At 38.9% G+C, this 16051-nt stretch overlaps 1 protein-coding gene across 1 annotated transcript in view; it reads left to right on the top strand.

Annotated features, from left to right (window-relative positions):
- The first annotated feature begins 241 nt into the window (after nt 1–241).
- The window catches only part of LOC125466314 (progranulin), a 73158-nt gene continuing 57348 nt past the window's right edge, over nt 242–16051 (top strand). Inside the window, exons 1-2 of the mRNA XM_059638640.1 lie at nt 242–370; nt 14283–14423. Of these exons, the coding sequence (XP_059494623.1) occupies nt 14286–14423 (138 nt within the window). The 5' untranslated portion in view covers nt 242–370; nt 14283–14285. The remainder of the gene's footprint in view (nt 371–14282; nt 14424–16051) is intronic.

The raw sequence follows: 16051 nt of genomic DNA, 5'->3' as shown, positions 1-16051 counted from the left end.
CTTGTTGGAAGTTATATTCAGTTTTATTTCAAGATGTTGGTTGAGCTATCTGCAATTGCTTTTTTTTGCATGTGAAAACATTCAATTCAAATACATATCCCTCTCAAACTGTTGCTGCATGTTTATTTTGTTTGATTAAAATTCAGATTGACAAACAGGTTGAATTTTTGGCCGGTGGAGCAACTGAAACTCAGCAGAAACTTGACAAAGTTCAAACTGCCCCTATTGTTCTGTCTTGCAGTACAGTACTCATTTCCTCACAGTCACATGATATGTCGTGCTAGAACAAGAGGGAGCTGTCAGACCAGCAGTCCAGTTCTTCACCGTTGTGTCTAAGATCAGTTTCCCAGAGTGAAAGCTGGAGTGTCAGGTATTTTCAGTTTTACATCTTTTCAAATTGAACTAACCAGCAGCTGAATCATTTGAGTGTAGATGAGATTGTGTACTTACTTCAAGCAAACCAGAATAGTAACTCTCCTGTTCACCAGTTAGTTGCGATTCCCTTGCTGAATTGTGTTGAAACTGTGTGTTGTTAATATTGTGGATTTCTGAGGGGTTAACCTGTTAGTCTTTGCTGGGCAGTGAATTCTGTAAATTACTCCTTGGGACTAACATCAGTTGCTTTTTTTTGTTTTAAAAATAAGAACATGTACAATCATATGTAAGTAGCATTAAAATGCTTGTCAGTAAAGTTAGAAATTCCTTACTGATCACACAGGCAGAAAAGCCATGTAAACATTCCACCCCATGCTAAGTGTATTTGGTAAGAGCTTGTGAATTTCTTTTAAAAGAAGTTGTTTCAGTTTCAAAACTTAGAGCTCCCTCGCAATCACAGACACGTACTCAGTTGGCATGAATTTGGGAACAGAAAGGAAGTAAAATGCAAGAGAAGTGACCCAAGTACAGCAGATTGTGATAAGGGTGTGCCATGCTATAATTTGCAGAAGCGCTTAATGCATTAAAAGCTGTCATTTGTTCATACCTTACGCACATATTTGGCTTTGTGTTGCCTCTTGTATACAAGTTTCTGGATTGTTATGCGTGCCCATTGTTCGAGCAATATTCTTTAATACCAACTTCACTTTATTTGTAAGCATTTAACTGCAAAGAAATTGTGAAATAATCAAAGCTGGTTACTTCCCTGAATGGCCTGTACTTTTTTGAAATTGGTTTCACTTGAAACCAGCTTTGTTGCAATGCACTTTGATTTTCAAATCCTACAGTTCTACTGTGTGCTGGTTTATTTCCTGGTTAAAACTTTCGTAGCGCAAGCTAATTCAGTCAGTAGTATTGTGTTCCCTTTTGAGACTTGCCATAGAGTCATAGGTTCATACAGCATGGAAACAGACGCTTCAGTCCAGTGTGCCAATCAGACATCCCAATCTGATTTAGTCCCATTGCCATCACTTGTCCATATTCCTCTAAACCTTTCCTATTCGTGTACTCATACAGATGCTTATTAAATGTTGTAATTGTGCCCGCTTCCACCACTTCTTCTGGTTGCTTGTTCCATACATGTACCACCCTCTGCATGAAGAAGTTCCTCCTTGGGTCCTATTTAAATCTTTCCCCTCTCGTCTCAAACTTATGTCATCTAGTTTGGGACTCACCCACCCTGGGAAAAAGACCTTGGCTATTCACCGTATCTATGCTCTTCATGACTTTATAAACATTACCAAGGTCACCCCTGGCCTCTGACACTCAAGGGGTAAAGAGCCGCAGCTTGTTTAGCCTCTCCCTGCAGCGGAAACCCTCCAGTCCCAGAAACATGGTGATAAACTTGAGCAGGTTCAGAAAAGATTTAACACCTTCCTATAGAATGGTGACCAGAATTGAATATAATATTTTAAATGTAGCTTCAGCAATGTCCTGTACAACAGTAACATGATGTTCCAACTCCTGTATTCAATCTACTGAACAATGGAGGCAAGCTTGCCAAACGCTGCCTTCACCACCCTGTCTATCTGTGAATTCAGTTTCAAGGAATCGGGCACCTGCACCCCTAGGTTTCTGTTCAGCATCACTCCCCAGGGCCGTACCATTATCTGTATAAGTCCTACCCTTTTTTGCCTTTATCAAAATGTAATACCTCATGTTTATTTAAGTTAATCTCCATCTTCTACACTGTCTACTGTGGTGTCATCTGCAAACTTCCCTCTGATATTCACATCAAAATCATTTATATAAATAACAAAAAACAGTGGACCCAGCACCGATCTTTGTGGCACACCGCTGACCACATGCCTCCAGCCCAAAAAGCAACTTTCTATCACCACCCTCTGTTTCCTACCTTCAAGCCAATTTTGAATCCAATTGACTAGCACCCCATGGATCCTATGTGATCTAAACTTAGTAAAAGTCTCATAACTTTTATGAGCGATATCATACTTTAACATTGAAATACTTGAGTACTGTACGATTTCTAGAAAACAAATTAGATACAGCTGGAATAAGATCTGATGCAGCCTTAAGAGAAGTATTGCTGTTTGTCAGGTAGATGGCGTTTATGGTGGAACTGTGTTAAAAATGTTGATTAAAAGACTGGCATTTATATGGCGCAGTTCAAACTTTTGAATGCTTCATATAGCTTTATGACCAGTTAAGTAACTGCAAAATGCAGTAACTGTAAGTGAACAGCTAATTTGTGAACAACAGTGAACTAAACAGTAACTGGCAGGCATTTAGTACCCCTAAAGTGAAAGGGCCCATGGCTTTTTGTGCGTTATTGAACTAAATTCAACATCTAGCAGCATGGAGATATTAGGAAAGGTGATCATAGCTCATGAAAGAGGTAATTTTAAAATGGAAAGAAGTGGGGAGACAGAGGATAAGGAAGTCAACAACCTGTGGTTTGGGTTTGGGCAGCTGAAGAAGCAGCCACCTTACAGGAGTGATGGCAGTTACGACGTATGAGAGAATGAAATTGGGGGAGTGCGGAGATCTCAGAAAGGTGGAATAATATAAAAACAAAAAGAATTTTAGATTTGAGGACCACTAGGACTTGGAGCGGTATAGATCAGCGAGTGAGTGATAACCAGATGTGAGATATATAAGGAGATAGATGAGGCTCTGTTTTACAATCATATCCAAAAGATAAATGTATCACTTCCTCAGTCTTCTGATTCTGAATTGAGAGTCCTGTTGCTGAACTTACAGCTGACACATCTTTACTATAACTGCATCCTGGCTGGCACCTGTTGGGTTTATCTCAACTTAGCTGCTGGCAGTAGCTGTGAGCTTTAGACAGAGGTTTTCATTTTTGTAAAATTGGGATAGACTTTACTTTGTGGCAGATGGATGGTTGTTTTATGTTCATTACAGTTAAAAATATTTCCACTCGAATGAACAGTCTGCAACTTTTCCAAATGTGTTTATCTTAAATGCACAGAAACTTTACATTGGTTCATGTATTTCACTGCTGTGTACTCCAGCAATGCCACGTTATAGCAAACTGTGGAAGCTAGAAGTTGCTGACAGATTTCCACTTTAATAATGATGAGCACTGACTAGCTTGACTGTTCATTCTACTATAGGAAACTTTGGCGAATTGTCTTCAAATAGTCTATTTTACTCTGTTGAAAACTATGAGGGTATGTTGCTGCAAAGTATTGAAAATATTGATAGGTTTTTAAGACGATGATTCCCCTGAGTATTCAGCATCGCTTGATACTTTCAAAATTGAGCAGCATGCTATATTGCCAGATTTCTGTGTTGTGACAAAAGCAGAATCCTGATTGGGAAAATTAAGATATGGAACTGAAGGAAAGGCAACATGAAACTTTGAAGTAATAATGTATTCAGAGAGTTTGAAGATAATGTGAAAGCTTGCACATTGTCAAGGGTGTATTAAGGTCAGGGAATGATATACAGTGACTGATCATCAAGGAGGGTCCTTGAAAAATTCAATTAATGGGCATCTGGTCAAAGAAATAAGAGGTGGACCCCCCAGGAACTCTGAGAGAAGACTAAAGTCTTCAGGGGATGAAATAATAAATGCTAAGCAGAACAGCTGAGATGGGATTGAGTAAAGCTATTTGTGCAGAATGAAGGTATGAAAGGTGGAAGTGAGTGAATGACTGTGAAAATCTCTGGCTTCATTAGTATCGTGTGGAGGTGAAGACTAAGGCTAAATATTTAGGAGTTTGAATGTCATTTTGAGTGAGTATGCTTCAGGGAGATGCAGAATAAGTTGATTCTAGGTGGCTGTGATGGTGAAGGGTATAAGGAAGTGGATGTAGGTAGTGTCATCATTAAACAAGACTGTTGGCTCAGTGATACTACTTGAGTTAGCAAGGTCATATGTTTGTAAGATTATGCTTGGGAGAAGTTGGAGAGGGAGTGGGGCGTAGAGCAGGCAATAGAGCTCAGATAGCAATTGAGATCATAATTGAAATTGTGGTGAGAAATCCTGAAGGGGGGGAAAGTTGTGACAGTTGTTGATGTTTCAAAGGTGAGACAAGAAGGATCAAATCGTTTAAGGTTACTTTTGATAAATTCTAAAATGCATTTAAGCAGAAATAATTCTGGCAATTTAAGGAAGGTTGGGATCTTTGAACTTCTAGGTTAATTTTTGCTAATTTTGTATTAATAGTACCAGTACGCTTAAAGTATAATGTGTAACTGTTTGACTTTGTGGCTTTTCAGGCCTGTTTTGTTTTCAGTGTCTTATTCCTCACCTACCTTTGGAAATGTCTTTTGATATGATCATGAGCGATTATGTGTTTAAGCTCCATGGTCCCGTAATTATTTACTTTTTGCAGTGAGTTTCATCACATAAAATGTTTGTGTGATAATTTATTACTATATATATCTTATGGCTTTGGTAGAAAGTATAGCTGGACACATGGCAAAATCTAAGGCCTTGAGAGATGCATGATAAACTGATCAACTCAGACAAGGGAATGCTGAAATAATTATCAGATATGCATGGGGAGATTGTATGTAGCCTTTTTCTATGCCATGCTTTGTTTGGTCTAATTCGTCTAATACCATTCTCAATCCCTTACATGAGCTTCCTTTGATCCCTCCTTTCCATATCTCTTCTGCATAATCTTCCCTTCCTTTCTTCCTTGTACTTGCCCTCTCTGATATTTGTTTAACTGCTATGGTGGTAAGTTCTACATTGTTAACATTATTTGGTTAACTAAGCTTGTCCTGAATTCGCTTCTGTTTGGGAACCATTTTTTTTATAAAGGTGGAGAAATTTAGGGAAATGTTAAAGCTTGAGGATAAAGTCAATGCAGAGTAATAGTGAGGGTGGGGAGAGATTAATTACAATGTTATAAAATAATGATTATCCAATATGTCACTGTGCTGTAATTTTATGCTAATTATAAATATCTAGTGCTTGTTGCAAAGAAGCAGCAAACATCTCTACATTTACGTCACGATTAGGGCTGCCAAACATCCTAGAGTTTCCAAGAATGTGAATGTTAATATCGACTTTGTGACCAATCCAGGAGAAAAGTCATCGTGGCATTTACAAACAGTACTGATCTCTTCTGGTGACTGATCTCCATGCTGTGTCCAGTTACTGTGTGAACTCTTCTTAATGTTTAAATAACTATCCAGGATACTGTTGAAGACTGTCATTGGGCTGGTTTTCTCTGTCTTCTCAGTTTCTCCTTTCTTGTGGAAGGAGGAGATTTGGCCCATTGCATCTGCTCTGACCTTCTAAAGAACATCCTGCCCATACTCGATATCCTACTTCCAACCTATCTCTGTAATCTCTCATTTACTGTGGCTAATTCACCTAACCTGGGTATCTCTGAACACTGTAGGGTAACTTAACATGACAAATCAACTTAACCTGCTCGTCTTTGGACTATGGGAGGAGACTGGAGCGCCTGGAGAAAATCCATGCAGACACTAGGAGAATATGCAAACTCCACATGCACATTTCTCAAGGTTGGAAACAAACGTATCCCAGTCGCAGTAAGGCAGCAGTGCTAACCACTAAACCACCATGTTGCCCTAAGTAGGGAAAGCAAATAGAATGTATACCTTTATTTCAAAGGGAATAGAGTATAAAAGTAAGGAGGTCTTATTAAAACAACACAAGACTGAGTCAGACCACAGATGGAATGTTACAAACAGTTTTTGTCCCCTTATCTAACAAAAGATATACTGGCATATAGGCAGTGCAGAGAAGATTCATGAGGTTGTTTCCAGGTTGGCAGAGCTGTCTTGTGAGGAGAAGTTGAATTGGTTGAGCTGTACTCATTGGTGTTTAGGACACCACTAATGTTTTGACCTTGCTAAAGCATACAAGCTTCTTGGATGTTTGGTACTGTAGAGGTTGTTCCTGTTGTGGAAGAGTCTAGGACCAGAAGTATGATCTCAGTAAGGGAGACAACACTTAAAACCAAGATTAAGTGGAATGTATTTTCTGAGGGCAGTGAATTGTGAAATTCTTTGTTGCTGAGCCTGTAAAGACTGGGGCGCTAAGTCTATTTAAAACTGAGCTAAACTGATTTTTAATTAGGAAGGGAATCAAAGATTGTGGGGAAAAGCAGGGAAGTGGAGTTGAGGATTATTAGATGAATCATGATCTGTTTGAATGGTGAAGCAGACTTGATGCATTATGTGGCCTACAACTTCTTACATCTTATGGCCAAGAGTTGGTAACCCTATCCGTGGTTGATAACATAAGTTACTTCCTATAACTTCATTTTTTAAAAGCACAAACTATAACTGCAAAATGAAGTGTTAAATTATAGGCATCTTCAACTTTTAATGTAATTCATAGCACAGATTGCTGTCATGTGTAAAACTTCATTACTTATTCTCCAAGCCAACATTTATCACTTAAAAGGAAGATATTTATTTTATTGTTTTTGCAGTTTGCTGTACACAAATTAACTTCAATATTTTCATGCTTTGCAACGATAACAACACATGAGAAGTACTTCATTGGCATGCTCAGAGCAATCAGCTTACTATGAAGAGTTTTGTTTTGTGAATAGAATGTCTACAGTGGCAGCAGTCTCTCTATTCCTGATGTTAAATATGCCATGGTGTGGGTGAGATTTCGCTCTCTCATATGCACGTGCATTCACTCTGACTCTATGTTTGCTCACACCTGCGCTGTTGCATATTCCCAGGTCACCCTGTGAGCTGGGTTCTCACAATGTGTCAAGTCGAGATTACAAATGTGGGCTTCTTTCCCTTGGGGCTTCATTTAGAATGCTCTACGGCAGAAAGCTAATTTTCCAAGACATGGGGCTTGCCGAGAAGCATACTGCATTTTCATTGAAAACCCAAATTCTAAATTTGATTAGTGTGTGGAGTGGCGTTTCAGTTGGCAAGAACATTACTGTAGAATATTTAGTGATGTACGCAGTATAAAAACTTAATTTCTCAGCACATTGGGCCGTTCCTCCTTAATGCTGGAGACCCAGATTCTGTCAGTTATCGACACTTGTAAGTACACAGTGCAACTAGATGAGTGGCAGTTGGGACTTGTGTTGGCACTGGGTTTTAGAGAGATTACAGAATAATTTCACCAGAATGATACTTGAAATTTGAAAGTTAACTTATGAGGAGAGATTACAAATAATGGTTGTTTGACCTAGTATTCAGTAAGTTGAGGATTGTTTTGAATAAGGTTTTCGAAATATTAACAAAACCAACTCAGGTGAGAGGGAGAAAACTATTTCTACACGTGTGTGAGCCTTGCACTAGGAAATACAGTCTAAAACTTAGAATCAAGAATTTTTTAGGGATGAAGTTAGGTAACACTTCTTTGCTTGTATTTGGGACCCAATAGATGAAGTGTATCTGGATTTCCAAAAGGCATTTGACAAGGTGCTGCACAAAAGGCTGCTATGAAGGATAAAGGTGCATGCTGTTACACACCATGTATTAGCATGGATCAAGGATTGATTAACAAACAGGAAGCAAATAGTGGGGATAAATGACTGCTTTTCTGGTTGGTGAACTCTGATTAGTGGTGTGCCTCATGGATCAGTGCTGGGCCTGCAATTGTTTATAATTTACTGAGGGTATTTGGAGTTGGGGACCATGTGTAGTGTGTCAGTTAATGGATGACACTGAGATGAGTCGTAGAGCAAAGTGTGCAGGGGACACTGAAAGTTTACAGAGGAATATAGATAGTTGAAGAGAGCGGGTGAAGGTCTGGCAGATAGACTACAGGGTTGATAAATGTGAAGTTATCCATTTTGGCAGGAATAACAGTAAAACAGTGAATGATAAAAAAAAAAATGCAGCATGCTGTTGTGCAGAGGTACCTGCATGTCCTTGCACATGAATTACAGAAGGTTGGTTTGCAGGTAGAATAGGTAATTAAGAAGGCAAATGGAATTTTATCTTTCATCGTTAGGGGGATGGAGTTTAAAGGCAAGGAGGGTATGTTGCATCTGTGTGGGGAGCTGGTGAGGCCACACCTGGAGTACTGTGTGCAGTTTTGGTCTCCTTACTTGAGAAAGGTTGTACTGGCTCTGGAGGGAGCGCAGAGGAATCTCACCAGGTTGATTCTGGAGTTGTGTAGGTTGGCTTATGAGAAGAGTCTGAGTAGACTGGGACTTTATTCATTGGAATTTAGAAGAATGAAGAGGGGGATCTTATAGAAACATATAAAATTATGAAGGGAATAGACAAGATGGAAACAGAAAGGTTGTTCCCACTGGTGGGTGAAACTAGAACAAGAGGGCATGGCCTCAAAATTAGACAGACCAGGTTTAGGACTGAATTGAGGAGGAAATTGTTTACCTGAAGGGTTGTGAATCTGTGGAATTCCCTGCCCAGTGAAGTAATTGAGGCTACCTCATTGAATGTTTTTGAAGCTCAGATGGATAAGTTTTTGAATAGTAACGGAATTCAGGGTTATTGTGAGAGGGTACATAAGTAGAGCTGAGTCCATGAAAAGATCAGCCATGGTCTTATTGAACAGCAGAGCAGGCTGGCCTGCTCCTGATCCTGGTTCTTATGTTCTTATGTATGCTCAAATGGTGGAGTTTTGCAAACACCGCAGATGGCGTGAGATTTTATGTCAACAAATAAGAAACTATTAATCTCTCATTTAAAATTGTTAACCAAAAGTATGAAAGGATGTGATGGTAATTCGCACAATAGCCTTAATCTCATTGAATGGTGGAATGGACTTGGTTTTAAAAAGCCTGTATATTACTGTGTGTCAACAATAATGCTTGCTTGCTTAAAATAATCTAGTAATGCATTCAGGATTGTTTGAAGTGACACCTTTTGTTTTCAAAAACAAGTTTCATCGTGGATTACTGTTTCCTTTGCCTCTGGGTTCTCAGAAATAAACTGTTGATATTTGCCAGAAGCTATGTAATTTTTAATAGTCAGGTTTGTGTACAACTTAATTTGTCCTGAACTCTTTGTATGTGTATGTGTTTGTGCATATGTACATACACAGTTCATGTGAACATGAACAGTTATGAATATTCTCATGTTATCACATTAACATTTGTATGTTTGGAATGGCTAAAATAATTAACTGTTGCTTGAGTTCAGGGTGGTATGTCGTTATGGCTCACTTCAATAATTCGTTTGAGACTGTCCCATTAATTCTCACGTTAGTGACAAAGCATTTGCAAGTCACCAAGAGGAGAGTTCAGGACCAAAAGCTTCCCACCTGAGAGAGCACAGACCTCAGTAAATTCCATGCATCAAGTCATTCATATCCATGTTGACTCTTTTCTGTCTCCATAAATGCTGCCAGACCTGCTGAGTTTCTCCAGAACTTGTTGATGTTGGATTCCCAGCATCTGCCATACTTTGCTTTCATTCAATATCCAGTTGTGCAAAGGAGCCATGGGAATATGAAAAATAGAACTGGTTTATTAGGCTAAAACAGTATTTGAGATGGTGTTAGAGTGAAAATACTGATCCTGTAATAGAGCCCAAGCTAAAAGATTTTTCTTTTTCTATTTCCTTTATTTTGAAAACCAATCTGGGAACGGAATATTGACTTTTGACAATGGATTGGACTTTGGGGATGGCAATAGCATTGTGTGTTCTGTTGATCTGGGACTGTGATGAGAATGACATTCTTGATATTTTTGTAGAAAACAAAGCTGGATTATCAAATGGAACATGTTTAGCACAGCTGAACTCCAATAGCAATTGGCTGGAAGCAAGCTGCAGTGTTGTTGGCAACTTTGCTTATTGTTTTCAGGGAAACACAGCCTTCACTGCAACTTGTATGTAAATGATACAGGCAATATGTCAATTTTTAACCAACCCTTGTTTTGTAGCTTGTTTTTACTGTGTGGGAGTACATGAAGAAAAAGAGCAGGAGATTTAGAATAATAATCTTCTAAAGGAACGGTAGGTTTTGTCTGCATGTCTCTTGACAGGCATCATGATTCTTTAAAGATGATGAAAAACAAGTGGCCTGATCAGCATCTTGTGACTCAGCTAAGTGTTTAAGTATCAGTGGTGCTTTGTATCATGAATACATTGAACCTTATTGCTAAATACTAAAATCCAGAAATGCTGTTTGTTTACTACATCTTCAGATTGACTGTTACTTACCTGTTCGAGTTTGTTTAAAGTGATATTGTCATCTTATTTGTGCTTGATGAAAAATAAATTTGGTTTGGTTTGGTTGTTAAAAATATTCACCAGATGTTATATCTGGTCCAGAAAGTGAAATGACTCCTTTCAGATTGCAAATATATAATGTTGCAGTGCTGTTTAAAAGGGCTGAAATCTAACCAATACCTTTCAGCTAAATGGGGAGTTTCCAGTGCTATTGGGCAAGTGGTTTATGTTCCTGATTTCTGGTTTTGCTTCCTGTTTCAACACATTGTTAAGATTGCAGTCTTAGATAACACAATCAAACTTTTGTTTTGTCTGACATGGTTACTGTCACTCAGATTGAGATCAGCAAACTCAAGTCATTAGGCTAGTGTAGAATTATGACATTATGTATTCCAGGGAAATGTGAAGTGATGTTTTTGAAAGGAAAATTTGGAAAACTATGTAGAATGTACAGTTTTAAAGGACGTGCAAGAATAGTGAGACCTCATGTTCACATAGACCAATATTTGAAGGTTGCAGGATAAGTTGATGTTCCTTTATTGTAAAATAAAAACACTGGGCAGACATGCCTTTATAACAAAACATGGTAGAGAATAGAAACAAAGTAGTACAGCTCAATGTCTTAACCACTGAATGACCTCGGCTGGAATACTTCCTTGTTTTCTGCACTGTGTTTTAAGAAGGGTGTTAAAATCTTGCAGAGGAAGTAGGATTTTATTTATATGAATAGTATCGTGATTGGGGACCTTCAGTTTTTTTGGAGAGATGAGAGAGCATGTTCTCAAAGCAAAATAAGTAAAGAGGAGTTTGTAAGATAAATGTTCATAATTAAAGGATTTTGAATAGGTGGTTGAGGAAGAATTTTTTTCAGTGAGTCTTGAGCCAGAATGCACTTCCTGATAGGAAGGTGGAAATAGTTTCAATATTAACCTTCAGATGGGAACTAGAAATTAACTGTAAAGTAAAATAAGACATAATTGCAGTTTATTGGGGTGAAAGCAGGTGAATGGAACTAGTTATATGACACTTGCAAAAACCGCGTACCAGCAATTAAAGCTTAAAAGACTCCATCTGTGTGAGTCTGAATCAAAATGGAGACCACCTTGATTTGTTTGGCACAGTGTCTCACTAACCATAGTGGGTACACATTTTGAATTCTTTGTGTCGCACCACTCCAGCTTTGTGTACATGCTGCATTTTTATACTCTGTTACCTCCCACTTTCATTTAATGAACATACAATTAATATCAGCATCCATTTCAAACATCTGTGCACCTTAACTGTTCCTGTTGTATCTGAATTTCAAACTAAATGTTTATTTAGATCAATAACTGTGTTGCCTATTTGCCAAGTCTATCTGTAATACAGTTTTATCAAAACACTCATGCAGATGCTGCATTGATGGCTAGCATTACAGTCCAACTTGTCGATGAGTATGAAAGAATGTAATCCAAACTCTCTCAGTGGTGTAATATTACGTGTCAAAGATTTTATTTCGGTAAGAACTGAAATGTTATACAAAGCAAACTAACTTTTTTATCTCTTTCATAGGCAGTGTGGAACAGTGTTAGCCTTTCACCAATTTTTAAATCTTCTTTCATTTTTCTAAGTCCTTGTAGATAGAATGCCTCACTTGATGCCTGAAATTAGCTTTCTTCTTTTGATTAACTGTACATTTCCAAAGAAAAACTCTACCTGCTATGCATTTCAAAATAACATTCAGCCGTGAACTATTGTTAACACTGTTTGTCATTGAAATTCTTCTGCCAAAGTGACTTTCGAGGAAGAAAACTTATTTTGTCGTTCAGTGTGAGGTACTGCAATGTACTGTGTGTTGACTATTGATTCCTTTATCACAAAATTAAAAAAGTCATATTATTTAAGTTGGTCTCCACCTTTTTTTTGCTGAAGGAACTAATGCTGTGATCACTGAACTCAACCCAGACCATTGGTTGAATATAGGAAGATCCAATAGTTAAGACTCTCACGTGCGGCGCACTGGATATTTGAGTCCCACCATTCCTGAATGGTCATGGAAGTTAAAGATTTTATAAAGTATGCAAAGTTCCCCAATTTACCTGATTGCCAGGTGTGGATTAATAGAAAGGATGAACCAGGTTTCTGTACTGAACAAAAGTTACCATTTATTACAAACATTTAGATTCTGGCTACATGTAAACAGTTACAGGCCATTGACATATAATACTGCTAGTTAAAACTATTCTAATTCCCCTAAACACACAGTCAAATAAGATAACAAGGTGTAGAGCTGGATGAACACAGCAGGCCAAGCAGCATCAGAAGAGCAGGAAGGCTGACTTTTGGGCCCAGACCCTTCTTCACAAAATAAAGTCAAATAAGACAAGTAGGTTGTTAGTAGAGGGGAAAAACTGGAAAGTCAGTTTAGTTATTTTTGTTCCCATGTATTGTTGCTGAGATGAACTTTACGATTCTTTTGCTGGCTAGCACATTGCTTTAATCATCATACTCCAGTTTCTCCCACTGGAGAGTAAGAGGCACAAGTGGCAGCTGTGCTCATAAAATGACTACACTCTAATAGTTTAAAAACTCACTCTGTGTGTCTCTCTTTTCTCTCTCTCTCTCTCCATCCCTCTCAAACCCCTTTTTCCCCTCTTTCTCTCCCTCCCTCTCCACATCTTTCTCCCCGATCCTTCTCTCCCCTCCCCCATTCTCTCTGCCTCCCCCCGACATTCCCTTCTCCCCACGCCTCACGTTCTCTCAGAATAACGAAGAGCTGTTTTAAAACCTGTATTGCAAAGAGGGGCAACAGTTCTGAAAAGCAAGTAACCTGATATCCAAACCAAACTTCACATCAATGCCTTTGTAAAAATCAGCAATTGAAGTTTGAGTTGCAGCTAATTTGGAGCAGAAGGCATGTATAGGTGCAGTTACTGCTGGAAACAAGAATTTTAGTTGGTCTGTAGTCTAGTGAGCAGTTAGCAATGACTGAGGTTCTTTTCCTGCTACAACTCTAAGATTAGCTCTCGGGTAACTGAAATGTTTGCAGCTACACAGATTAGGGGAGAGAGACAGAGGGACGGGGTAAGATATGCAGGGGCGGACGAGAGGGAACACACAGTGGAAAGAGAACCAGGGCGGGGGGAGAGAATGTGAGGGGCAGAGAACACGGACACCATTTCTACAAACACAAAATAAAATGACGCAGTTCTTGCAGTATCATGCTATCCTGAATACATCTTCTGCTCCACTAACCTCGCTGGTCTATTGGTATATCTAGTGTTGACAATTCTTTGGTGTTTTGCTTTGACTTCACACATGTAGGCTGTATTCAGTTCTCAGTGCAAATTTGTTAATTGTGCCTGCAACTCTTCACTGCACACTCAAACACGATTAGATGCCTGGTAACTATAGCATATCCTAAGATTGAATGCGATTCACAATACACGTGAAAATATCAACAATGCCTTACCTGATGTGCTATTTCACATTAAAAATGGAAGTTTGAAACTAATGGAGGAGGTTTGCTTTTAACCCTATCTGCCATCATTCAATCTGTGAGCTGGACATCAAGCGAGGATACCTACTGAAATTAGACATGTGCATTTTGTTGGAGGGTACAGGCACTAGTCACCAGGAAAACCGTGTGCCCAGTACTGACGTCCTGTTTACACAGAAGCAGATAGAGGGACTGACCTGTTTGTTAGTGTGACTTCTGCTATTTCTTGCTTACTGTGCATTCAATTGCCAAAGTGTTCTGTTTTTGGTTTCAGATCATGATCCAACAGTTTGTCATCCTGTGTCTGGCCACTGGCCTGGCTTCAGCTGTCTGTCCAGATGGGTCTACCTGCCCATATGGAACAACCTGTTGTAAGAAGCTGTATGGCGGATATACGTGTTGCCCTCTCCTAAAGGTAGGTTGTACCCATTTACACTTACTGGGCAGTGATCCTTTATATTATTATTTTTTTCTTTAAATAGGTCTAAAATGCTCATGTTGTGATTTCTTTCATTGATTCTGCACAGAAAAACTCTGCCTTCTGCTCCACAAACCATTAATTATTAGTTCACATTCCAACTTGCCTGCAGTTCATTTTGTTTTTAGTTTTGATAATTTTGTGTAGAATGTTTCACGTACTTTTTCAAAATGTAGACGTCCATACACATTCTGCTCTCTACCAGGCCTTTAAGATGAACCTGATTCAGCTAGACAAGATCTACCCTTCACAAACCAGTCTGCTTTTATTTGTCTAATTGCTCTGCCATTTGCTCCTTTATAGGGTCCAGTGACTTACCACAGATGTTATTAAATTGGTGTTCCTATAAATGCTTGGGTTCTGCAACTTAAAAATTATAGTGACAGTCCAGTTTTCCAGTCTAAAGGGTAATTCCAGAATCTAGGAAGTTTTGGAACGTAACAAAGTATTTTTGAGAGAAAGATTGTTGTTCAGTGAAAATTGATTCATAATCATAAAGTACAGAAACACACCCATCTGTCCAACTCGTCCATGCTGGCCAAGTTTCCTACACTAAACTAGTGCCTCTTGCCTGTGTTTGGCCCGTATCCCTCTAAACCTTTCCAATTTGTGTACCTATCCAACTGTATTTAAAATGTTACAACTGTGCCTGCATCCTCTACTTTCTTAGGCAGTTCATTCCACATATGAACCAGCCTCTGTGTGAAAAAGTTGCCTCTCAGTTCCCTTTTAAGTCTTTCTCCTCTTGCCTTAAAAAATATGCCCCTAGTTTAGAATTCCCTACCTTGGGGAAAAGACTTTTGCTATTCACTCTATTTTTCCCTGTCATGATTTTATAAACCTATAAGGTCACCCTCAGCTTCCTATGCTGCGGTGGAAGAAGTCCTAGCCAATTCAGACTCTCCGTATAACTCATACCCATCAGTTGTAGCAACATCCTGTTAAATCCTTTCTGAACCATCTCCAATTTAATAATATCCTTCTTAGGGCAGGGTGACCAGAACTATACACAGCACTCCAAAAGTAGCCTCACCAATGTCCTGTGCAATCCCAAATTGATGTCCCAACTCCTGTACTCAATGGCCAGCCACAAAGCCAAGCATGCTAAACACCTTCTTAACCACTCTGTCTACCTGTGGAACAACTTAAAAGAACTATGTTTCCGAACACCTAGGTCTGTATGTTCAAAAACACTACCCAGGGTCCTACCATTAACTGCATAAGTCCTGTCCTTGTTTGTTTTACCAAGATGCAATAACTTGCATTTAACCAAATTAATCGCTATCTACCACTCAGCCCATTGGCACAGTTGATCAAGATCCCTTTGTAATCTTAGATAACCACCTTCACTGTCCACTATGCCACTCCTGTGAAGTCATGCTCATTTTTAACACTTAGTAACTGCATGTCTTTCAAGTGTGAGGAATTTGTCTCTTCCCTTACTCTTTAATCTCCCTGAAGGTGTTGGTACTTTGGAATCTTGTTTGAATTTTGCCATTTTTTTCTAATAAAATACCTGCACTGGCTATCTGTTGAGATTCCCTTATCTTGAATGATCTGATTCT

This window comes from Stegostoma tigrinum, chromosome 31, assembly GCF_030684315.1.
Source record: "Stegostoma tigrinum isolate sSteTig4 chromosome 31, sSteTig4.hap1, whole genome shotgun sequence".
NCBI lineage: Eukaryota > Metazoa > Chordata > Chondrichthyes > Orectolobiformes > Stegostomatidae > Stegostoma > Stegostoma tigrinum.
This window is presented reverse-complemented; position numbering and strand designations above follow the sequence as displayed.